The sequence below is a fragment of the Copadichromis virginalis genome, linkage group LG4, assembly GCF_057382275.1.
Source record: "Copadichromis virginalis isolate Kocher_CV1m ecotype Utaka linkage group LG4, C_Virginalis_male_GT1.1, whole genome shotgun sequence".
NCBI classification, from domain to species: domain Eukaryota; kingdom Metazoa; phylum Chordata; class Actinopteri; order Cichliformes; family Cichlidae; genus Copadichromis; species Copadichromis virginalis.
The window spans coordinates 34,174,632-34,199,342 of NC_140621.1; the positions used below are offsets into that span (position 1 = coordinate 34,174,632).

Consider the following 24,711-nt stretch of genomic DNA (forward strand, 5'->3'; position numbering starts at 1 on the left):
GGGGTGTACTGTGGCAGCCTCGTTTCCCTCTAAAGTGTTTGTTTGTTTCTGTTTGTCGTGGCTCTGCTCCTCCTCGCAGCCTCGCCTTTTCGTCTCATTGACTCCCCGTCCTGATGTGTGGGTGCAGAGTCCATTAGACTGAAGGTCTGGGGGAGGTTAGGGGTGATGTGTCATTAGTGCTCTCTGCATTGCACCCATGGCTCACTACTTTGCAGCCACATTATCTCACACTGCCCACCTCATGCACCATACGGGATTGCTCACTGAAGGAAATAATCATTTGATGGTAGAACGCCACATTCTCCAACACCAAATAACACAAAATGGATCAAGTTTGTCGGAAATTATCTCCCATACGGCCAGTTTCACTCAGAACAATTAGAAACAGATCCTACCCACACAACTGTGACTCAATTGTTGGCAACTTTTTCACAAATGCCTCTTTTTCAGAAGCACTATCAAACACGCACAATAATAAAGGATCCAGGAAAATCCTGTTAGCGAGCACAGCGGCATCAGCAAACCCTTCAACATTCATTCGTGTTAGTTTGACTTCATCTTTTTCTTCTAATATCCTCGCACCACTAGTTTAGCAAGCACTTGGTTTTTGAGTTTTTACATCAATAAGGGCACAACAAAGGCAGGCAGATTTACACCCACAACACAGAAAAATGTGGACGAAACAGGTCGTCAGGAGAGATCCGGATTGGGAATTTAGACGACTGGATTACAAAACTGTTGAGTGGAAAACGACTTCACCAGTTGGGGTCATTTTATGTAGCTTATTTAGCAGCCGTTAGTCTAGGTAAATAATAAAATTAGCAACACAAGTTACGTGTTATTTTCTTCTGAATAAGTGGGAGAAAATGGATGGATGGATGCAAACAGTGCTGGCATGATCAGGCCTCCAAGCCTCCAGTGAAACTGAAGATAACAGGTCATGTGGATGGGTAATAACCAGTTTGCAGTTTTGTCACTAACAGAGATGGGTGTAAACTGATGACTTACTTCAAGAAATAAGTAATGTAAGGAATTACTATTGCAAAAACAGCGATTAGATTATTGTTACTTCCCCGTAAGCACGCTGCGTTACGGCGCTATAAACCGTCGTGGTTTTGTTTGTGAGAGTGTCTCATGACAATGACGTAAGCGCTGCACACGTCTGTGGCAGCGGCAGACGTGTGCAGATCAACATGGATAACATGGAGTGCAGGGGAGAGTACGACCAGGCAGCGTTTAAAGCGTGGACGTATTTATATTTATTTAAAATATATTTAAAAGTGACGAAAACATTAGCGTGCGCTGTTCACTCTGCGTTGGAAGAAACTTCTTTCTACAGCAAAAAATTAAACTTCAAATCTGAGCACCGAGCGCGCTGCCACGGGAATGTGACATTCACAGGGACACCCCCGGATCCTCCCACTGACATGACCGCTGTGGGCAAACCTCCACCCGCCCCACTCCTGCTGAACAGGTGACAACAGATTTAAGAGCGACAGGACTCAGAGCTGCTGAATCTTTGATTTTATTTATTTTTTGCTGTGTTTTACTTGCATCTATTTGAAAGAGTGTAAACACAAAACATTATTTTATTTTATATACTGGAATATGTAGGATATAGGTTTAAATGTTAAACACATTTCTTCCAGTCACAGACTGTTGCATTTAATTTAATTTTTGCTTGATGCAATGTGCATAAAGATAAAAGATTAAAACCAATCATTTAAAAAGAGGCTTTCCATTTGATTCAGTTTTATGTGATGGATTATGCATAAAATAGCATTGGGCTGAAAGGTTTATTGCTTTATTACGTTTTCAGGTTGTGCATCATGTTTTTGAAAAGTAACTAAGTAACTAATTACTTTTGGAAATAAGTAATCAGTAAACAGGTATACTTTTTTGGAGAAGTAATCAGTAACTAATTATTTTTTTCAAGTAACTTGACCAACACTGGTCACCGACACCACCACTGCACTGTATCCTGATCCTTTACGTGTCATTTCACCATTTTCAGTGTAGATTCAGAACGTTTGATTTGATTTGTGTCTTAAACAGGAACATAATCTGCTTTAAAGTCGAGATTCTTGATAATTAATCTTCAAACGCAGCTTAAACTTCTGAATACAAATCACTAAAAATGTACAAATTTAAATAAGCGCCACACATTATGTTTTAACTGTCAGGATCAGACTGCACAATGTTTCTGTGTCTGAGTAACTTTCTCTGAGGCTGGACTTGGACAGGACAAAACCTACCTGTGAGTGATAGACAGTGACCGCTACGGAGAAAATCAAAAGTCATTAAATTAATAGCTTTATGTAAATAAAATCGCTCAGAAATAAGCCTTCATATTTACATTCTGATCCAAGTTCGCAGCACAGGGAGGGAGAGAGGAATGCAGACTCCAAATCTCCAAATCACAGCAAAGTGTTTTACAAGACGGGACTTTGTGTTCCCGTCCTTCTCCCTGGCTCACATCGCTGCTGTCATCTTCTTAGTGTGAAACTGAAGGGCATTTTCATCGCCACGTTCCTCATAATCCTGCTGATAAGCAGAAGGAGAATTGATTTCAAACCTTACGTCAGCCCATTTTACTTAGTATGCAAAGCCTGAAACTGTCCACTGGGCTTCTGCTGCCTGCTCTGTCTGAAGATCAGCAGAATATTTAAGAAGGCATGCTGTGTCTGTTTTGTGGCCCAGACAGCTGGGTTTGTGCTCGCTACTACACCGGTATATTTCATTAAAACTGTAGCAGAGACAATCAGCCCGGGTCAGAGGACAAACTGTTGTATGCATGAGTCTGAAGAAGATATGGCTGCAAGGAACAATATAGCATTTTTAATGCAGCATTAAAAGCTTTGCAGCGGTAGTTGAATAATAAAAGATGAAACGATTGGCGAGAAACGTGGCCGCCTGCCAGCCTTAATGCTACGTTTTATATGCTGTTCTAACACAGAAAGAGGCAGTCGTTACGCTGTTAGAGCAGCACTGTGTGACAAACGCATTAAAGTTTATCTTCATTATCGAAGTGACTGAGCCTAAGAGTGGCAGGGATTTTCACAAGGCATTTAAACAGAAACTAATACACAGTTCATTCCAACCAGTTTGTTTTACTGGTGAACTTGAAAGACTGACTGATGGAACCACAGGCAACGGCCCTCCTCACCATAAACCTTACCAACGTATCGCCATATCCTTAGCATCCCATCCCACAAAAACGCCATCATTCAGCCCAGATAATCCTCCAATGAGTTTCCTGTCTGCTATTGTTTGTGTGTCATTAACTATGTCTGTATGTATTGTTTTGTTCCACCCAGCTGTTCATCCATCTGTTGGGACCAAGACATCATGTGCACGCCTGTAGAGTGGCTCACAATTTCCCTCCAACATCCACCGCAGCTTTGACGATGAAGCGATGGCTGTTCATTACCTCTTCATCCCACTCCAGTCAATCATTCCTCATTTCTCAAATCATTTGTAAAAAATGACCTGACTATGTGTTGGGTCTACAAAACAGGAAGAAGAAGAAAACTTCCAGTTTTAGATAGTTTGTTTCTGCAGTTTCTCAAAGAAAACATGTTAAAAAAAAAATTCAGTATCCCAGCGTTCCGATCTCTTTTTCCTTTCTCGTTCCCTTTCAGTATCGTAGGCCACACTGAGCCATACACAAAGCTGTGCTGTAAAGGTTTCTGCATAGACATCCTGAAGAAACTGTCCCGCACCATAAAGTTCTCCTACGACCTCTACCTGGTCACCAACGGCAAGCACGGCAAGCTGGTTCGAGGAATCTGGAACGGGATGATCGGAGAGGTATGAGCAAAAGCAGCTAGTTTAGTTTTGTTTCAAGATACAAAATCTTTTTTTCCCCCTCTTTTATAAAAAAACAAGAAACAAAATCTACATCATAAAAATCCAGGTCTGAATGTTTCAGAAACTGAAACTTGATCTACTGGGATTTTTAAACAAAACCATCTTTAGGGTTTACAGAGAGTAAACTATCCCACAGGACTGGAGTTATACGAGATGAGGCCTGACTGCTTGATAGGAAGGTAACAGGAACTCAAATAACTACTCATTACAACCACGGTGTGTAGAAAAGCCTTCCTAAAGGCCATGCTGCCCACCTGCCGGGCAGGGTGACAACAATATCCATAAAAAACACTGAAATTATCCAACCAGGTTGTTCCGCACAACCAATTCAGGGTCACAGTAAGCCAAGGTGAGAGGCAGGGTACACCCTGGACAGGCCACCAGTCTATCGCAAGGACATGCACAGAGACAGACAACCACTCAAATTTGCATTCGCATCTACGTCTAGCAATTAACCAACATGCATGTCCTCAGACTGTGGATGTCAGAGTACCCGGAGTGAACCAACGCAGGCATAAAGAGAGCTTGATAAAAGTCACCCAGAAAACACGTCTGAAACTGAAAGCACAGTGAAACTAGAAGTCGGATTGTTCGTTTTGATGCTGAGTGTCAGGCAACAATAAATAAGAATAAAAACCCTCAAGAAGACAAAAGTCTGGTCTCTGATTGAAAATGTGTATGACAAGGTCGACTGGGTCAACACAAAAAGGAGGCGCAAGTGTCCTTGTGAATGATGTACTTTCAGATTCCTCTGACCGGCCCTTCTCCTGAGTTGTTGCAGGATACAACATTAGTAGGACCCCCCACACACACACACACACACCCTTTTTTATCAAAAACAGGAAGGCTATTGTGCTCAATGAGGCATCGACCTCCGCAGGAGAGCTAATGGCTTGCATGAGTGTCTGGACTGTAAATCTACCGGCTCTCCATCAGCATGATAAACAGTGGTGTTATATAGAAACAAAAAAAGGAGGGTTGCAAAGTCACAGTGGAATTTGAACTGCACTGCTGTGGTTCAAACATCAGAAAAAAATAGCATCAGCGTTTTTCAGCCAGACCATCCAGAGCCTGCAGTCTTCAGTCACTTGTTCCATTTCCAGCTTCTAACATTTGGTAAGTGTGACTTTATGTAATAGGTATTATACTATATGCTCCAATACATTACGATGGATTAGAGACGGATTAGATGGCAAATCATGTGTTACAATGCACTGGAGGAAAAAAAAAGGCAGGATAACACTGGCAGTTGCTTTTGAGCTGCGTCCATCTGGCTGCTAGCTGAGCTCTGGAAGAAGCAGGAAGTATATCACCCTCAGGGGCAGAGGCCCAGTGTGTCGACTTCACTGATAAATGAGATTTATCTCAAACATCAGCAGAGGATGTCCTGTATTATGTAGCTACAAAGACTTTGATTTATGATCACATCATACAAACATCTGCTATCTGTTTGTACCTACATCCAACCCCAACCACCCAAAAAAAATCCAATAAAAAACATAAAATCGAGACTCTTCTTCTGCCACAGGTGTTCTACAAACGGGCCGACATGGCCATCGGTTCACTGACCATAAATGAAGAGCGCTCAGAGATTATTGACTTCTCGGTGCCGTTTGTGGAGACAGGGATCAGCGTGATGGTGGCTCGGAGTAATGGGACGGTCTCTCCTTCTGCTTTTTTAGGTGAGGAATGTTTCCTAGAAGCATTTTAACTAACATCAAAGCATCACTGTGCAAAAGGCCGGAAAACATGCGAAAATAAAGAAACTCATATCTCGACCTTTTTAGGCTGACATGCAATATGTGAGGCATCACAACCGCTTTCATTTAAAGTCACTTTATCGTTATATAAAAATGCAAAAATAAAACATTACAAGGTTTTGGTTTCTCAGTCAGGAGCTGCTGCAGTTTCACAGGAAACCTTTTGAAACTTTTCTACCCATTTTATTGATGTTTGCAATAATTACCTTTGTACTGGGTAAAATGATTTCACTCGGCTGGGGATATTTCAAGTCTCTTTGAAGTGGGGCCGTGCGAGGTTTGGATCCACGGTCAGTGGACCTGTGGCAGATGGCAGCACCACCAACCGACACACTGTAGTAATGTTATTAGTCACAGCTTCACTGAAGAAAAGCGTAAAGTAACAGAACTTCATATGATATCAATAAAGTATACCATCTATGTGTTTTGCAAATATTGACACATTACGAATTATCAGTTTATTGTAGTGTGACCTCGTGGTCTACAGACGTAAAGTACCTGAACATCTATAAAACACTCATATTTGCATATATCTGCAAACATGTGCACTCGATTGGCTGTGCTCTCTGTCCCCGCAGAACCCTACAGTCCAGCCGTGTGGGTGATGATGTTCGTCATGTGTCTCACAGTTGTGGCCATCACAGTCTTTGTCTTTGAATACTGCAGTCCAGTTGGGTATAACCGCAGCCTGGTCAGTGCCAAAGGTGAGTCTCCTAACCCGGTCCAGTCCATCAGCGCCTCAGCCCTCGAACAATTAACCAAACAGAAACTTCATGCAAGTATTACAAGGACACAGATACCTGCTAATTGGGGCTAAAGATCTATTAAAACAGTGCAATTTTCCTCCAATTTCCTCCAAGACTTTGACCCGACACTCGTTGCGAGGCAGCTTGTTTTACGCTGCGTGTTGTGTACCTCAAGTCGAGTGTTTTGACCGATGCACAAAACATTATATTGATAGAGATACGTTGTAATGGCCGCTATGATCTTCGTGGGTCTTCGTTAGATGGTGCCTTGCAGGGAAAAGCCTGTTCTAACGTTTGAGTCTAAGGTTTATTTTGAGCACCTGACGGTTCTTTTTACTTCTCATCAATGAACTCTCTCCACACTCTTTTACGTGATTATTGTGTACGTAGCAGAGGAGGTTTGATGTGTCTGAGGTGGATTGGTTTGCTGCATAATTTGCATACTTTTCATAACCGAACCACGTCCCTGCCACAGTGGTAGCCCCTCGTTCAGGAATGAGCTACTCAATCTGTTTTGGCCGGTCCTTCTGTGGTGGCTACTGCAAACCGTCATCTAAAGCAATGAAAAGATATTGCAGTAATTGGTGTGTTTTGCCATTAAATATAATTAAAAGGTTTTGTAAACTCATGAGATGAATAATGATTTAATCCGGCTAAAAGCCTCAGCCTCTTAGTTGTCAAGGACTCATTCCTTCTTTAAGGTGAATGTTTGCCAGAGGATAGAAAAAAAATCATCTTTTGTTTAAATTCAATGATATATTGGTAGCAACATTTACCAAATACTGTGTTGGGTACCGTAATGAGCTTTTCTCTAATGGAAAATTAACCTGCATTTAGGGCTCAGTGAGGGTCATTTTGGACTTTGGTTATTTGTATCCATGAAAATCTTCTTAAAATCTTTGCACCCACAAAACCATTTTACATTTTTATTTTTTCTGAATTCGCAAACATTCTCGGAAAGTTTAAAGTGGAATTTAATCCATGCAGAAAATATTGATCAAGATATACATTTTCCATTTTAAACTAGCAAACAAACTTTTTTCCAGTATGCAGCAGCAAAATACCATTTTAATGTAATTTTAAAAACTGATTTAAAACATGGCAGACCTGACTTGTTAAAGGTTTCATATCCAATCCTGTTTACAGTGGCCACGTTGGATCGATGCCTGGTAGATTGAGACGCTGCAGTTTAATTTCAGAGCCATGTGGGTCTATGAAGTATTCTATAATGGATGAAGGACATATGGGTTAAACCCATTTAATCTTTATTACAGCAGTCTTTATTTTTATATATTCTATAAAGTACGACATATATGACGTCACAAAGGTAACAATATAAACAATAAAACAATAACAATAAATAATAAAACACCAATCATGTTCTTTTTGACATGTAACTTGAGATTTACCCAACTGGTGTCTTTGTGACCATCAGCACATTCAGTTACATATTATTGCTGCATAAGTCAGTTTGATTTAGACTGAAATACTACACCAATAACTCAAGACCAGTCAGTAATATTTGGGTAATAAAGAGTTAAATGAAAGCTGACATAGGCAAACTTGGACAACGTTCTTTTGTATATACTTATCTAATCAAATACCAGTTGCAGCCGGTGTGTTCTCAAATTGCAAAGAGTCACATCACAGATGGCGCAAACTGACTGACATAATCCACACACACATCTTCACCAGTCCATCTCAGAGTGACTGCAGTCGATCTAAATTGTACAGTAACTGTTTGAAGACTGGTTGCCTCCCACCAGCCAACCTGTGCAATCACCAAACTACTAGGCAACTACCAATTTTCAAGGATGTTGCCTTCCTATTTCTAGTTTACTGTGATTGAGCCATTAGGGGAAAAACTCAATTATCATCAGAAGTGAAAGTCTGAACCAGGGGTGCCCAATCCCGGTCCTCGAGAGCTACCGTCCTGCAGCTTTTAGATGCATCCCTACTCCAACACAGCTGAATCAAATGAATGGCTTGTTATCAGGCCTTTGCCAAACATGATGGCATGCTGAAGAGGTAATCAAACCATTTGATTCAGCTGTGTTGGAGTAGGGATGCATCTAAAAGCTGCAGGACGGTAGCTCTCGAGGACCGGGATTGGGCACCCCTGGTCTGAACAATAAGTATAACTATGTTTGTTCATCCCTAAAGTTTTCTCTATCACTAATATGTTACCAAAAAACACGTCAAGATATTAATTAACAAATAAATATTTTAAACGTGTTAGATTTCACAGATACTTGGGTCATCGTCTTGGCCGGTACTAAATGTCCCCTCTTTACTTCATCCTTTCTAGATCCCGGAGGTCCCACCTTTACCATCGGGAAGTCTGTGTGGCTGCTGTGGGGAATTGTCTTCAATAACTCTGTCCCTGTTGAGAATCCAAAGGGCACCACTAGCAAGATCATGGTCCTGGTCTGGGCTTTCTTTGCCGTCATCTTCCTGGCTTCCTACACAGCCAACCTGGCAGCCTTCATGATCCAGGAGCAGTACATCGACACAGTGTCCGGACTGAGTGACAAAAAGGTACAGACCTCTGTCATTGACCGTCCTGAGCGTGTTGCTGTGTTTAATGTACAGCTTAGGAAAGTGCTCTATTTTAGGAGTGCAAACAACATGTGGCAGAGCTATGAAGTGTAAACATCCAGAAATGCCAATGTCATAGCTGTGACTTTCCACTTTCCCTGCAAAACACTAAAGGGTTCACACAGTAAGTGGGGAAATTGAATTACACAGCCAGACTCTTTGGAAGGTGATGTCAACGGAAAGCCTGTGAAACATAATACACAAGTGGATTTTCTGGGTAGACGGCGATTATATTTTTCTGGTATTATCTTATGCATATTTGTCTGGCCCGGGGATGTGTTTTATAGGAATATTGACGAGGAAATCCATGTTAAACCATCAGCACAAAAAATGATTTGCAGACTTTTTGCCTGCAGGCAACTGAAGGGATTAAAGAGGCATTTGAGGAAAAGACCAAGCAGTCCGCCGCTCATTACGAGTCTAGCAAAGTCGTTTACAATTCCAGTTTCATCATACATTAACTCTGCCATGCAGCGAAGGAAACAGAATCAGTCTGACAGTGAGCCCATAGATTATTAAAGGGAATTCTGCATGGCAGCATGGTGGGAAGTGAGCGCTCAACTGCTGTTGGTCCAGCTGTGCCGAACCCCTTAGGTTAAGTAAATGTAAATGAGGTACAAGAAGACACCACAGAACGTGACCTTGTATCAGAGGAGAGTGATAGAGACAAGCTCAGCTACTTTCAAGGCACTGCAGTGTTAAGGGAGATTGATTACCTCGTTTGTCCAGAAAAGGCACTTCACTTACACAACAACTTTTTGCAAGTCGGAAGTTGGTAACACGTCGCTACCCCGAACTTCTTTTGGCACTAACCTTTAAAGTAGGGGTGTAATAATTCTCCATAACCACAGTTCATGCCATGCTTTTTCTTCAGAGTTGATGGTGAAAAATATTCATTATTCTGATGGCTTTCTGCAAAATCTTCATCCAGGTGGATTCAGGGAGGTTGGTCAGATACTCCTGATAAACATCAGGAATACTGTGTCGTTTATTTGTTCACTTTTGACTTTTGGATAATGTGCCAGATGTTCAGAAGTTCATGTCTGATGGCTTGAATTGTAAAGATCAACAGGTATCAGATCAGCACCTACTGACCAATCAGTTCTTGAGACAATAGCGTCACCCTGGAAGATCCCTGGGACCTCTGTGTGGACACCAGGAGGGTCTAAAGATTCTTATTTGCAGCTTTAGTCCTTTACATTTCTTCTGTTGGCTGCAAATAATTTCACAACAATTTTATTGTTTATGCTCCTTAATATAAAACCCTAAAGCAGGACGTCCATTTGTACCTGCGGACCTTATCAAATTTCCACGCTGTCTAAGCCAGGCATGTCCAACACATTTTACACCGTGAACTACATACGGCCCACTCCCCTGAAGCTCCCGTCTGTCAGTGTAAAGGAGTTCAACTACACTTGCAATTTCAACAGAACGTCTCAGTTTTTCTCCAAGGTAAATAAATGTTGCTTCAGTAAATGAAAGAAATCTATCAGCGTGACTCTTTGGGCTTAAACTGTAAGAAATAAATGTGTAAAATTACAGAAAAACATCGGTTAGCTCACAGCCTAGCACTGTTTTTTGTTTTGTTTTTTACTGTAGATCCAAACGTTTTTATAGCAGATGGGAAATTTTCAGTCATTTAAATGTTTTTCTATTACTTAATTACTTCAGTGTACCAAGAATGACCATGTGGGAAGTCTTTATTAGTGAAAAAACCTCTAGTGGGCCAAAATGCTTTTCTGTTGCTGGGCAGATTCTGGCCCCTGGGTCGTATGTTTGACATCCTTGGGTGGATTTTGTTGATCAGAATCAGAATCAGAATCAGAATACTTTATTGATCCCTGGGGGAAATTATTTTTTGTTACTGTGCTCAATTTTAAACCAACATTAAGACAAGACAGACAATACGCTAACTAAGAATAGTACAATATATACATATATATACATACATACATACATAAGTCACTTATAAATAAATATTTGGAAAAGAAACATGTGTAGTTGTAGCAGCAAACAGTGTGTTAAGTGGATGCGTTGTACAGGGAGATGGCCACAGGCAGGAATGATTTCCTGTGTCGTTCAGTGGTGCTTTTCGGTAATCTCAGTCTCTCACTGAACGAGCTCCTGTGACTGACCAACATGTCATGGAGTGGGTGGGAGGTGTTATCCAACATTGTCTTTATCTTGGACAGCATCCGCCTCTCCGACACCACCTTGAGGGAGTCCAGCTCCATCCCCACAACATTGCTGGCCTTACGGATCAGTTTATTAAGTCTGTTGGCATCTGCGACCCTCAGCCTGCTCCCCCAGCATGCAACAGCATAGAGGATCGCACTGGCCACCACAGACTCATAGAAAATCCTCAGCATTTTCTGGCAGATGTTGAAGGACCTCAGTCGCCTCAAAAAATAGAGACGACTCTGGCCCTTCCTGTAAAGTGCTGTGGTGTTTTTAGCCCAGTCCAGTTTATTGTCAATGTGTACTCCAAGGTATTTATAGTCCTCCACAATGTCAACACTGACCCCCTGGATTGAAACAGGGGTCAAGTGTTTCCTGGTCTTCCTGAAGTCCACGATCAGTTCCTTGGTCTTTGCCACGTTGAGCTGCAGATGATTCTGCTCACACCACGTGACAAAGGAGTCGACCACAGCCCGGTACTCTGTCTCATCATCCCTGCTGATGCATCCAACCACCGCAGAGTCATCAGAAAACTTCTGAAGATGGCAGGTCTCTGTGCAGTGGCTGAAGTCTGTGGTGTAGAGGGTGAAGAGGAAGGGGGAGAGGACAGTCCCCTGTGGTGCCCCTGTGTTGCTAATCACCTTGTCAGATGATCATTCTGCAGATGAAAAAAATGAAAACTAAAAATCTTCCGCACATCTAAAATTTAATAAAATAAAATAATTAATTGGTGCCTTAATGACAGAGCGTTAATACTAGCATTAATAGTTCAGCCCTTTTCATCTTGGCTTCAGATAGGCGATACTACACTACTGCACACTGACTTTCAGTCACTCATACAGGCGGTTTTTCTGTAGCAGCTGTGTTGGTTTCAGTCTGTATAGTCAGTGTAGCCTCTTATTTTTAAGATAATATAGTTTCATGTTCCTTTGGGAAGTCTTATTTGTGGTCAGATGATGCCAATGACATCTATTTCATGAGAACATGATTGAAAGCCCTGGGTTGATTTATTGAGTTGATAACCACCTTTGTGTGACTGCTTACCCTGATTGCCAGTGTTGGAGTAAGTGAGGTGAAATGATATCCTGGGTATGTTGTACTTGCTTCGTACTACAGGGCCCCGACTGACCATTAATAACGCTGATCCTGGGCTGATGTCAGCAGCCTGTGCTGCAGCTGATGCGATTTCCTCCAGAAGTGTTAGCTTCTGCCATGCAGACTGCAGCAAATGTCATTTCTCTGTTTTCTCATATTATCTGTCACATTATCAGATTTTCACTGTAATATAATTAGACAGTCATAGTAGAATTTGAAAAAACAAATCACAATGATTATATTATTATGAATCCTAGAGAAAATTAAAAAACAGATAACGGGACTGGTTAAATTAATAACTTTGTTTTTTGAGCAACGAGGTGACGAAATGCATAACTGTACAAACAAATATAATTTGTTTACATATCAATCTCTGTGCATTTTATCACAATATTGATATTTCATTTCTAAATATGAAGACGGGATACGTTACGGGCGGAGACTGCACTGGTGTTCCTCATAATGCCAACACTGTAACCTGTACTCTGCCACTTCGGTTGCTCTGACGACTTGTGTTTAATGTCAGTCTGTTCACGAGCACTCTGTCTTTCTGACATGCAGAAATTTTATACAAAGTAACCGCATGTTCAGCTTGTAATCAGACACAATCAGCTCCAACAGAACAGCCTACAAGAGCCACATCTAGAAGCTAAACACCACAATACGGGAGCCACCAACCAGCATTGTGGGGCTTAGTTGTATTGTTTAGTTGTATTCAATTTAGAAAGACTTCCTTCAATGAAAAAAACAAAACAAAACAAACAAACAAAAAAACCTTCGGCATGCTGTGAATTATTTTGTCTGAAAACAGACAATATTGGATCCAAAGATCAAGTTTTTTTTAATGGAAATTGTAATCATCACATTTCAGTTTTTCCTTGAGCCTTCTTGTTCTTATTTCTCTTTCACATGAGGAGAAGTGCTTCCTCATAAAACATCAGAGTGATTGAATAATCTATGTCTATATGCCATCGTCTCTCCTGAGACACTTATTCGATCAACGGCATTATTTTTGTCATTAAAAATTGTTATTCTACTTCCAGTTTCAAAAGCCGCAGGAGCAGTATCCTCCATTCCGCTTTGGTACCGTCCCAAATGGCAGCACAGAGCGCAACATAAGGAGTAACTATCCCGAGATGCATGCCCACATGGTCAAATACAACCAGAAGGGAGTGGAGGATGCCCTTAACAGCCTCAAAACAGGGTAAGTGTCTGCCAGGAATCGTAAAAAGTCTCCTCACAGCAGACGTGTGACTGAAAGAAGAGCCAGACAATTACACGATGTCCATTTGAGTAAAAATCCTTTTCTTTACCCTGCTAGGAAACTGGATGCTTTTATCTATGACGCTGCTGTGTTGAATTACATGGCTGGCAAAGATGAAGGCTGTAAGCTGGTGACAATTGGCAGTGGCAAAGTGTTTGCTACCACTGGTTATGGCATTGCACTCCAGAAGGATTCACGCTGGAAACGACCCATCGACCTGGCCCTGCTCCAGTTCCTGGCTGATGGTAAATTCTTCATTTAATAGATTGCTTTAATATTTGTATTTGCAGTATCCCCATAAAGCTGAATAAGAAAAAATTCTAATGATTGAAAGCAAAACCTATACTGTTGTAATAAAAGGGCCACACAATATTATTACAGTAAAATGTATCTGAATGAGAGAATGAAAGATCATAAAAGCAATAAAGAAACTTTCATGAGATAAGATCAAATGTGATTCATTAGGTCCTTAGGCAAATTATTGCAAAGCCTCGGGCAAAATCCCCATAACCTTTGGCAGAATATGCAGTAGGTAAACATTTGGATAATAAAGCACACTGTCAGACTTATCACTGCTCAGATCAGCAGCAAAGGCACACGATTTAGGCAGGAAGATTTTTATTCTAGAGGGAAGAAGAGGAAGACAACAGCTGTCGTAAACATAAAGATCTCACAGTTTTTGTGGAGGCAGTTTAGGAAGCAAACAAATGACTGAGCCAACACTGTTGGTGTTGCCAAAAAATGTTTTCAGATGATCCGGATGGTGGTTTATGTTTCTTTTGATTTGTAGCTTTATTTTTACTGATATCGCTGCTAACATGTTTGCTAGAGCCAGCGATGTGAAAGCTTTCTTTGCAATAATAGCCATAAGGCTGGGCGATGGTCTCCATCAGTGGATCATCGTATCGTCCCCCTGAGAAATCACAAATAACCAATGGCATCGGTGCAGGACAAACAGGGGCTGGGGGTTAAAGTTCACTTGTTAAGGTAGCACTTTCCACCCTCTGTAATGCATACTGTACTGATCGAACAAAACAAGCAGAGAAATACACACACCAGAGAGCACTTCCCTTATCCAACATTACGAGAGACGCTGCAGCTGCAGCAGTTGGAGAGAGTCATTTATACAGCACAAAAAAAAAGCATGATTTAGACACTGTAATTAGTGAGAATAAGTTGAAAGTTATCATTTGATCAGTTGCCTGGATCTTTTTTGTAATTAATTAATTACTTAATTATTTAAGGTCGTTCTGAGTCCTCCAGTGTTTGGGAAAAATCTCACCTGGTTCTCCTCTAGTGTCCGCCATGACCTCTGCATACATACGTAGTATGTAGTAGAGGCTGTTAAGCTCTAATTTAAAAATGAAACCATCCTTGCGTTTTCTCTCATTTTGAGATGCACCAGTGCAGCCATTCCACACATGCACATTTATTCCAAAGGAAGCAGAAATACGTGCAAGGACTTGTGTGTGCATGCATGCGTGCACCAAGACAAGTCCAAGTCGCAGTTGTCAGTAACATGTGGAGAAATCGCATAACATAGCAAGACGGATATGTTGTCTGCATCTGCACAAACCTAAATGACTATAATAAAGGTGATCCTGAAATTGAAAAGGAGTGCTACCTTGGTCTTGTTTTCTGCTTAGTTCAATATGAACTTTGCATGAATTAAATTTACAGAGGTGCATTTCCTTCTTGCAGCCAGGTAAATGTTACCCATGCTCCCACCTGGTCTGTGGGGCTGCAGTTTGAGACCCCTTGTTTTAGACAAACAACCGCTGTCTGCCCAGGATTTTTCAATTTGCAAAAAAAAAACAACTTTACTCCGTTTTATCTGGGGTACTGATTATCTGAAAGAATTTCATTATCCCATGTGAATGATGTTCAAAGGAGATTGGAGGGTGTTCTATTACTCCCTCAAAATACTGCTAGTGTTATGCAAATAGAGCTTAAGCCTGTATTCTGTGCTCCTCGCTCACAGGTGACACACAAAAGCTGCAGACCGTCTGGCTCACTGGCATCTGCCGTAATGAAAAGAAAGAAGTCATGAGCAGTAAGCTGGACATTGACAATATGGCGGGGGTCTTCTACATGCTGCTTGTTGCCATGGGCCTGAGCCTGCTGGTCTTTGCTTGGGAACATCTCCTCTACTGGAAACTACGACATTCAGTCCACAAATCAGAGCGCTTGGACTTCCTCCTAGCTATCAGCAGAGTAAGTACCCAAGTGGTTTATGTTACTTTCATCAGCCACGTAGCTTTAAGTGCATTCATGTGCTGTCAGTAAAATCAACAAGGAAAACAAGGAAAACAAGGAAAATTCACCCAAACAGATTCAGTGCTCATGTTTACGCAAACTAACGGCACAAAAATTCACAATTGTAAAAAAATGCTGTATCCTTTGTGAGGTCTCCTTCAAAGTAGAGCATTAAAAGACATCGGAAATCCAGTAGGTGAGTAACACAACCACAATAGTTCAAGGGTAGCAAAAGAAAGACTGTAAAATACAGTGAGCTTAAAGCAACGAAGGGACTTCAGGGATATGGAATAAAGTGGCAGTCGTGCTGCTGGTGAAACTGAATCTAAATTGCCCCATTTAAAAAAAATAAACTTCATCTGTGTGTCTAGTGTAGTCAAAAATGAGATTAAGTATTCCAAAGAGATATGCAATGTGGATGTAAAATATAGCTGATGGGATAAAAGTGGAAAAACTAATATGGTAAGTGCACGATCAGCAAATCGCTCATTTATATTCCTGAGATGAATCTGTCCAAACAACATTTCAATCACAGCAACACGCACATAAACCATCAAAACAATAACGACTCTCCTTCTGCAGTTACAGCTTTCTGTCATTTTTTTCCACTTTACTAGGTCAGCATGTCAATAAAATCTCTCTTTTTTTTTATCCCACTCAGTTGATGAAATTGCCGGTCATTCTGGTATCTAATGAAGTTTACACATATTAATATTAACTTTCCACCTCTCCGCAGGGCATCTACAGCTGCTTCAATGGGGTAGAGTCCGCTGACCACAACGGGAGCATACAGAGTCCAGACGTCACTTCTAACTATACACAAGCCAATATGCTAAAGATGCTTAAAACAGCCAAGGACATGGTGTCCTCTGCAAGAGTGGAGAACTCTTTGGATAATGCCACCAAAACAATAGAGAACTGGAGCAGGCGGGGGGCCGACAATGTGCGAGCTGCCCTGCCACCCAGAGTTACCACCACAGACATGACTCACGGACGCCTGCCCTACATCTCAAGCATCACAGACAACCATTCTCCGTACCCTCAGAGGGCCATTACACCCACCTTTCCCATTCATTATGGGGATTCTTCATCCCAAACCCTCCTGGATAAGCCCCGGGTGGTAACTCGACCAACCCCACTCCGGTACACGCTGCCCGCCCGCAGCAGTCAGCACATCTTAGAGAGGACTCTGCCCATCTCCAGTCTCAGCAGCCCTCACATCGCCATAAGGGATCCTTCTCCTGCCGGACCGTCAAACCCCCATCCCAGCAGCAGGCTGTATGTGGAGAACCAAGCCCGTCACCCCATCTCTCCTTTTGCCACTTACAGGGACTTCCAGATGCCAGATATCTACATGGAACACAGAGCACCCCTGAGGAGGAAGTTCAGCTACCCCCCTGACTGTGTGAGCCGCAGGAGGAGGTCCCATAGCTATGTGTTTGATGCTGCAGACCCGAGAGTAAGAGGTGATTACGATGGACCTCAAACCTGCCTCGCCGAGCTGAGAGCAAATCACCTCCTAAGTAACCACGCCTCCAATGCAGCTGCCATGCCTTGCACCGCAGGACACTACCCTAGTGGCAGCACCAGCTGCAACTCCTGCATGAAGTCCTACCTGGAACCCGACATGGACGACATACCACTCCTCGGAAAGGACAAGCTGAACCGCCGCGCCTCATTCCTCAAAGCCACATGGGGCAATGACAGGATCCATCAGGTAGATGAAACAAAGCCTTCGACATCCACATCTCCCCCGACCAGAGGAGACATGCCTGACCTGTTTCCACGGGTGGTAGTGGCTAACCCCAAACCCCACAAGCTATATGGCAGTCTGGGGCACAACCTGTCCTGCTACCCTTTGGCTGCTGAGCCAGCCTACTTGGACCCAGCCCACATGGGCTCCTACCCCTACAAGCAAAAGCTCAAGTACTCCGAGTCCACCCGGCTGCCCTCTTACAGGGAAGCCATTCTGCAGAACGCAGCCGCCCTGCGCCGTTCTTCCTCCACAGTGGTGCACAGACACTATTCCACCTACCTGAACTCGTACACAGACTTACCCGTGTACATGGGGCCACTGGCTCAGGGACCGTCCCAGTTCTACAACAGTTCCAAGGACATGTGCCACTTGTTTCCCTGTACAAGCCACTGCCCAGACAATGCAGCAATGCTGCCTCGTATGAGTGACAGGCAGATGGTTTACCACAACAATATGTTTGGGGCCTACGATGGCACAGGAAACAGGGAAGACCCAGGCTCTGGGCCTAGAGACCGGAGGCAGGTGTTGGTTGCGCGAAGAGTCAACAGTCCCTATGTGCCAAAGCCCTGGGGTAGGGTTTCAAGCCTGGAGTCTGAGGTCTGAACCACCATCCTTAACAGTCCTCCATTAGGCTCTGTGACTGAGCCCCAAGGAATGCCTGGAGGTTCTCCCCTCAGCCTCTGGTTAAAGCAAAAATAAAACTCTACACCAACAGTGTATTTGAGAGCATTGACTCTCAATTATCAGTGCAATAATATCTTGGGCAGTGATATGTAAAAGGAGAAGACACTCAAAAACAAGTTACTGCTGGGACTTTATAAGCCAAACTGAAATACAAATTTTAAAAAAGGCAATGTTGAAAAGTATTTAATACATAAGAATTTAACCCGTTGATTGTTATTTAAACGATTTTTAAATGCTGTGTTGCTATGTGAACGAATACTGGGAGACAATATACTGTAGCCTCTCGATCTGATTACAACTTGTGATTTTCTGCTCTCATTTCCTACAAATTCACTTCAGTTTCCCACCATTTCGATTGAGTGATAAATTATCGATATAATTTTGTGATCAAACCACTGACATGTCTTCCGTAAATTTCTTAGTCCATGACCTTGGGCGCACCGTTGTTCTGAGACTTTCTGCTCCACTGGTCATTAATGTAATTTGACTGAGATTTTAAAAAGGGAAAACCATATAAAGTATCATGTATTTCCATTGTCACACTACCCTTTAATAAAGAACAAGGCCATCAAGGGTCTTTTGGGATCATCCTCTGTCCTCTTCATCTGTGTCCTCTCATATTCAAAGGACATATAAAGAAAGTGGTTCTCTCATTTAAACTTGAGTTGCATTATGCACACAGTCCATCAAATCATACAGAAAGAATAAATACAGTATAGTTAGAGCTGGGCGATATGAGATTTTTTCATATCACGATATGTTTTTTTCATTTCAGGCGATAACGATATCTATCACGATATAAGCCAAATAACTATATTTGTAAGATTTAAATGTGCCGTTGCTCACAAGTAAAATGTGAAATAATCAGCAGCTTGTTTTTATTTAAATATTTATTTCCCATAATAAGTTCAACAGGGTAGATGTACTTAAGGAACATGAGACTTTTTCAGATAAATAAAGGCAAATATTGCAAACTACACAAAAGGCAGCCGCTAAAGCGTTTAAGTTTCAAAATAGAACAAACGAAACAGACTAAATTGTCAATTCCACTTAGAAACAAAATATTAATTCTAAAAATAAATCTTAGTTTGTTTTACAGAAGAACAGACAAAACTGACTAACTTTTGTCAATATCAAATAAACTGAGAACTAAAAGGAAATTCTCAATCTCTCCTTGTTGTATAGCTGAGCTTTTCAAACAGTTTTAACAGTTACTTTAGTCTGACAAAAGCCGAATGACGAATTAGCGCTTCCAGTCAGAGACTGAGGCTACGTCCACACATACACGGGTATTTTTGAAAACGGAGATTTTCCGTTTTCGTTTTAAAAAATAATCCCGTCCACACATAAAGGCAGAAATGAAGGAAAACGCTGCTATGAACATGCCAAAGCAGCAGGTGGCGCTAGATTCCTAACCGTGCAGAAATGTTGGCCAATCAGAAGTCTAGAAGCCTCGGTGGGAAAAAGTAAACAAAGCTGGGGCATAGAAGCAGAACAGAGTCGTATGTGTGGACGGACAGTAACTGTGTGTATATGTAAGCATTTAAACACTGCAGAGAGTAGAATTAACAGTAACAGTATTGTAGAAATCCATTTCACCGAAACAATAACGTGGCGCACAGTGTGACGCATGCACCAGTTTATTGTATTTCCAGACTTGCTTTCGGCACATTTACAGTGCACGCTACTCTGTTTTTTGTCAGACTTGAAATAGCCGAAATACCTTCACACTACGGAACTTCTTTGGCTCTTCCGTTCGACAATCTCTCCGGCATTGGAACCATCATCTGTTTTCTCTTCGGTCACGCTCGGTTGATTTTTCTAGTCGGCACACTCATTTCCTCCATTACCCGCTGGCTGCTTCCCAAACAAACACACGTGCGGCTTGGCACTTGTGCTGTACGTAACAAGTCACGCGACGTGACGCTGCGGCTGTGATTGGTTCGGCTCTGCGCTACTTAATTTGGATTGGCTGACCTTTTTTTTTTTTTTTTTTTTTTTTTAAGAGGACAAGAGCGGCGAGGTCTATCGCGATAGCTTAATTTCTCTATCGAGTAAAAGTTATATCGCGATACATATCGTTATCGTTCTATCGCCCAGCTCTAAGTATAGTGGAACCATTTTTCAGTGAAGTAGCCTAGGGTCTGCTATTCCACAGATCACTTATAATCTACAGACATTTAAACAAGACTTGGTCAAATCAAACAAGCGGTTTTTCCTAAATGACCCTGAAGATCAGTACATATGGTAACTAATACAGAAAGACAAGCAAATTATTTCACCTGGGAAAAGAAAAGAGAGGGATGTTTATCCATTTACAACAACAAAATCTGTATTTTTATGTTGTCACTGAAAAGTCTGAATTCCCAAAGGAGCAACAGAGGGTTCAAAGAGTTGCAGAGCTTAAGAAATATCTTTCTGTAAGCCGAATCTCATATTTTCTAATGTTCAGTCAATGTTTTAGTAGATAAAACAACTGATTCACATTCACATATCAGTCAACATTGTTGTTATTATTGTTCAAATGATAAAATCCCTACAAAAAATATTGCTGTACAAGAGGTACAGCCCTGACAACTGCCCAAAGCAGAGTTAACTTCACTTCCATACCTGTCCTGACTTGATCTTAGATGTGTTTAAATATTAACTGCAGGCTCAAAAACCATGGCGTTTTGGTTTCAGCTACAGTAACATGTAAAAAGATGTAAAATGAGAAAGTTGCAAACAACAGAATATCCCTTCACACAGCTCACAGCATCCGTCTGGGTAACAAACCATAAGATCAACACTCATTCACACAACAGTCGTGTGCAAACAGCTCAGTCAGGGTGCTGCTGTTGTATCTGGCTGCCAATCTCTAAACACAGAGAGCTGCCCCTGCAGCCGCAGAGAAAGGCCGCACTCGAAATAAAATGAAAAGCAAAGGCAGTATAAAAATCAGAAGCACTGTAAGTAAGAGGGAAATGAGGCGTTTGAGCTGAGATGGTAAATATTACCACATTTTTAAAAAACGAGAGTAGGAATTTGTCTGCGGAGATGTCAATCCAAATAATCCATTGGTTGATTAGGACAGATCTATGTCTATGCTAACATTTAATGGGTTAATTCACCAATATTTAATCATAAGCTGCACATCTCCACAAACTGTCATGAAATTTGGCCTGGTAGCTTTTCCTGCGAACTGACACAACAAAAAATAACCCGACTGATGGCTCAAATAACCTGTGTTCACACTCCATGTTGTTCACAAAGCACCAACTGCATGTGCCAAGCAAAAAACAAAGGGAAATGACTGCAGCTCAGCCAGCAGAATAAAGTTTACAAAGAGTTAAAACAAACACCGCACACAGCAGTATGAACGCTCAAAGCTTCAGCCAACAGATACCAGAACAATCAGCCAGGAGCAGATCTGCAGAGAGCAACGAAAACAGCCAGCAGCGTCAGCAGGCGCACTTCAGAACAGCAATTAAACAGAGTCCCGGCAGAAACTCACCTGTTAGCAGAGGCAGTAAACATTTATCGTGCCGAAGGTTCCCATACTCAAAGCAGCAATGAATATTTCTGATATTTACATGCCTAAAGCCAAATTACAGCATGGAACCATCACCGGCTTATCCAGAAGCAAAATAACACAGAAGACAGGCAAACTGTGTCCCATGTTCAATGCTACACATTCTCCATGTGATTCTGCTAAAGAAGTCAGAATGTGTCTTTATTTAACCTCCTAGGACCTGGCGTCCACATATGTGGACATCACATTTTGGGTTATTTAGACCAAAATACTCAATTTTGCTCTACAAGGGCCTGATATCCACTTACGAGGACATTATGCTGCTACTGTTCTATCGAAATTTTAATCAAATATCCTCATAAGTGGTTCTCATTTTTCTCAGAAACAAAAATTAGGCAAAATTTTTTTTAGTAATTCTTTGTTTTTACATTCATCAGGTCCCAATCAGCCCAAATATCAAAGAGAAATTAAAAATACAAGTCGTGGAAGAGTTCGGGTCTTAGGAGGTTAAGATTTGATCTGTGTGTTTGTGTCTATGAGGCATTTGTTTTCATTAAATAACAACTCTGAGAAGTATGGAACTAAGACACAAATGGACATTTACAGTAAACATGATAGCCGGCCTGACCTGGCTGATGTTCATCTGGGTGTCAGCTGTCAGTCTTCTCTTCCACCCTGCACAGACAGGAAGTAAAAGAATTGCAAATAAAGAAAATAAAAATGATGAGAAAAGAAATAAAAAAAATGCCGGGTTGAAAATAAATACATGAGATCTGGTCCATAACACTTCTCCGTCCTCAAGCTCAGAACTTACTATGCATTAGCAGCAGGCATCATGTATAAGAAACAGTAATCCAATAAAAATACTGTAAACAGGTAAAACGGCAGTATTAGAACAAAAGCAAAAAGGTAAAATGAAACAAACAAACAAAACAAAAACAGGAAGCTGGCATCTTGTCTATGTTAACATGTTCTGAACTTCATTAATATTATTTGACTTCATATGTGACTTGAAAGCGGAGAAATTAGAAGCTCTTTAAACTAAGAACAGGCAGTAAAGACTCTCACACTGAGCTGAAATTAAAGTAGTGCAAATACATTATTACTGTATGTATTTATGGACCAGTCTTTCCTTATTTCAGTGACAGATACAACCCCAGCAAATTTCTATTGGATGAACTTCTTTCTTTATTATTTATAGGGTGAGCATATTTTGACTTCCAAAAAAGAGGACACTTGGCCCAATCATGAAGAACTTTAATAATACTGTTTGTTTATAAAAACATTTTTAACATATTTAAACGATGCCTTCTCCGTGTGGTTAATGAATGGCGAAATTCAAATGTCATATAGGCTTTTACAAGTCAACAAGCACAAAACGTTGGCCACCCTATTATTTATTTATTTATTGGAAGAAATCATTTAGCCTGACTGTTAGCTAGCAAGCTCGGCTCTTAGAGCTAATCAATTACGCTAGCCGAGATCACCTGTGCCCGACAGAGTTACACTGACCGCTGGAGGACTACTGTCACGTGAAAATTACAAACAACACAACGTTTAACAGCAGAAATAATCTCATATTTAAAGGATTTATAAGAGTTTAACACAGACGAACGTACCGAAGCAAACAGGAGGAGAAACCGCGGTCCAAGTCTGGAGACACCAGCAGAGGGCGCTGCTCCTACTGATAGAAAACAGTGAAAACTACGTTAAAAATCCAAAATTATTTAATATATTATTAGTAAAAAATAAATAAATAAAATATTTAATAGTTAATAGAATCGGGCTTGAATATATGGCAGTGAATAAACCCATTTAGGGGTCATCTACCTCCATCTCACCCTATCCTATACTCTGTCACGCCCATCATGTCCACTCTCCCTCCTCTGCGCATGTCCAAACCACACCTGTGTATCCCGAGCTGCCTCTCTGCTCCACTTATTTCTCACTCAACACCTCCAGCTCAGCCTCCTGGCTTTTTTCAGTTTAAACCATGCACCATCACAGGTCTCACTACCATCTAATAAACCTTCCCTTTCACTCTCGCTGCTTTGCTTCTGTCACAAATCACCCTGACTCTCATCTCCACCCACTCCACCCCGTCTGCATGCTCTTCTTCACCTCCCTTGTGCGCTGGCGTGTTTGTGGATGGTTGACCACAGGTATTTAAACTCATCCACCTTCACCACTTGCCCTCCTTGCATGTTCACCTTTCCACCTGTCTTCCTCTCATTCACACACGTATTCTGTCTCACTTCGACTGACTTTCATTCCTCTTCTCTCCAGTGCATACCTCCACCTATCCAGGCTCCCCTCCACCTGCTCCCTACTCTTGCTACAGAACACAGTGTTGTCTGTGAACAGCATAGTCAATTTAGACTCCTGCCTGAGTAAAAAGTATTAATTTATAAGTGGAATCAAGTAGCTAAATTAACCTTTGCTCTATAAGTCTGAACAATAAAGTATTTTATAATTTTCTTCTTGTTTTGCTTTTATTCATTTTGTAGTAACAAGCATACAAGAGATACAGAGAACACAAAAAATTGTTTTACTGCTTTCTCCTATGTCTTGTAACAATTTTATTTGACTATAAGGTTTAAGCATATTCTTGATATTTTTTCTTCTTTCTCCTTTAATGTCACAACTTGTTGAAAACAGATCTATAAAAGCAGAGCACCCAATAAAATGAGATTGTTACTGAGGTATATTATACAGCTGGTATAATATAAAAGCATAAAATTATTTTAATGAATAATGAGTCCAGTCATCTGTTCATAGAAAGCCAGTTAGACACAAATATATTCATCCATGGGAATATTACCAATGGAGTGAAGTGAACACAAAGGGAAAGGGGGGGTCGGACCTCTTATATTGAAAAAAGAAATTGTTCTAAATGTAGTTTCTGATTTGTCAGACACACATATGTGAATTATTGGTTTAAAAAGTGTTAGTCAAAATCAAACACTGAGTAATGCAAATCTGAGTTTTACTAC

At 41.3% G+C, this 24,711-nt stretch overlaps 1 protein-coding gene and 1 long non-coding RNA gene across 2 annotated transcripts in view; one reads left to right on the top strand and one right to left on the bottom strand.

Annotated features, from left to right (window-relative positions):
* Positions 1-18,795, top strand: part of grin2ca (glutamate receptor, ionotropic, N-methyl D-aspartate 2Ca) — a 74,421-nt gene extending 55,626 nt beyond the window's left edge. Inside the window, exons 6-13 of the mRNA XM_085455031.1 lie at positions 3,642-3,810; positions 5,399-5,552; positions 6,209-6,334; positions 8,685-8,914; positions 13,291-13,451; positions 13,569-13,756; positions 15,493-15,725; positions 16,504-18,795. Coding sequence (XP_085311157.1) covers positions 3,642-3,810; positions 5,399-5,552; positions 6,209-6,334; positions 8,685-8,914; positions 13,291-13,451; positions 13,569-13,756; positions 15,493-15,725; positions 16,504-18,126 — 2,884 coding nt within the window. The 3' untranslated portion in view covers positions 18,127-18,795. The remainder of the gene's footprint in view (positions 1-3,641; positions 3,811-5,398; positions 5,553-6,208; positions 6,335-8,684; positions 8,915-13,290; positions 13,452-13,568; positions 13,757-15,492; positions 15,726-16,503) is intronic.
* Positions 8,839-23,650, bottom strand: LOC146711975 (uncharacterized). The gene is made up of 4 exons (XR_014920228.1): positions 23,549-23,650; positions 23,338-23,402; positions 22,347-22,393; positions 8,839-8,899 (listed from the first exon to the last, which is right to left on the bottom strand). It is a non-coding gene; the product is annotated as an uncharacterized LOC146711975 (long non-coding RNA).
* Between the last annotated feature and the right edge of the window lie 1,061 nt (positions 23,651-24,711).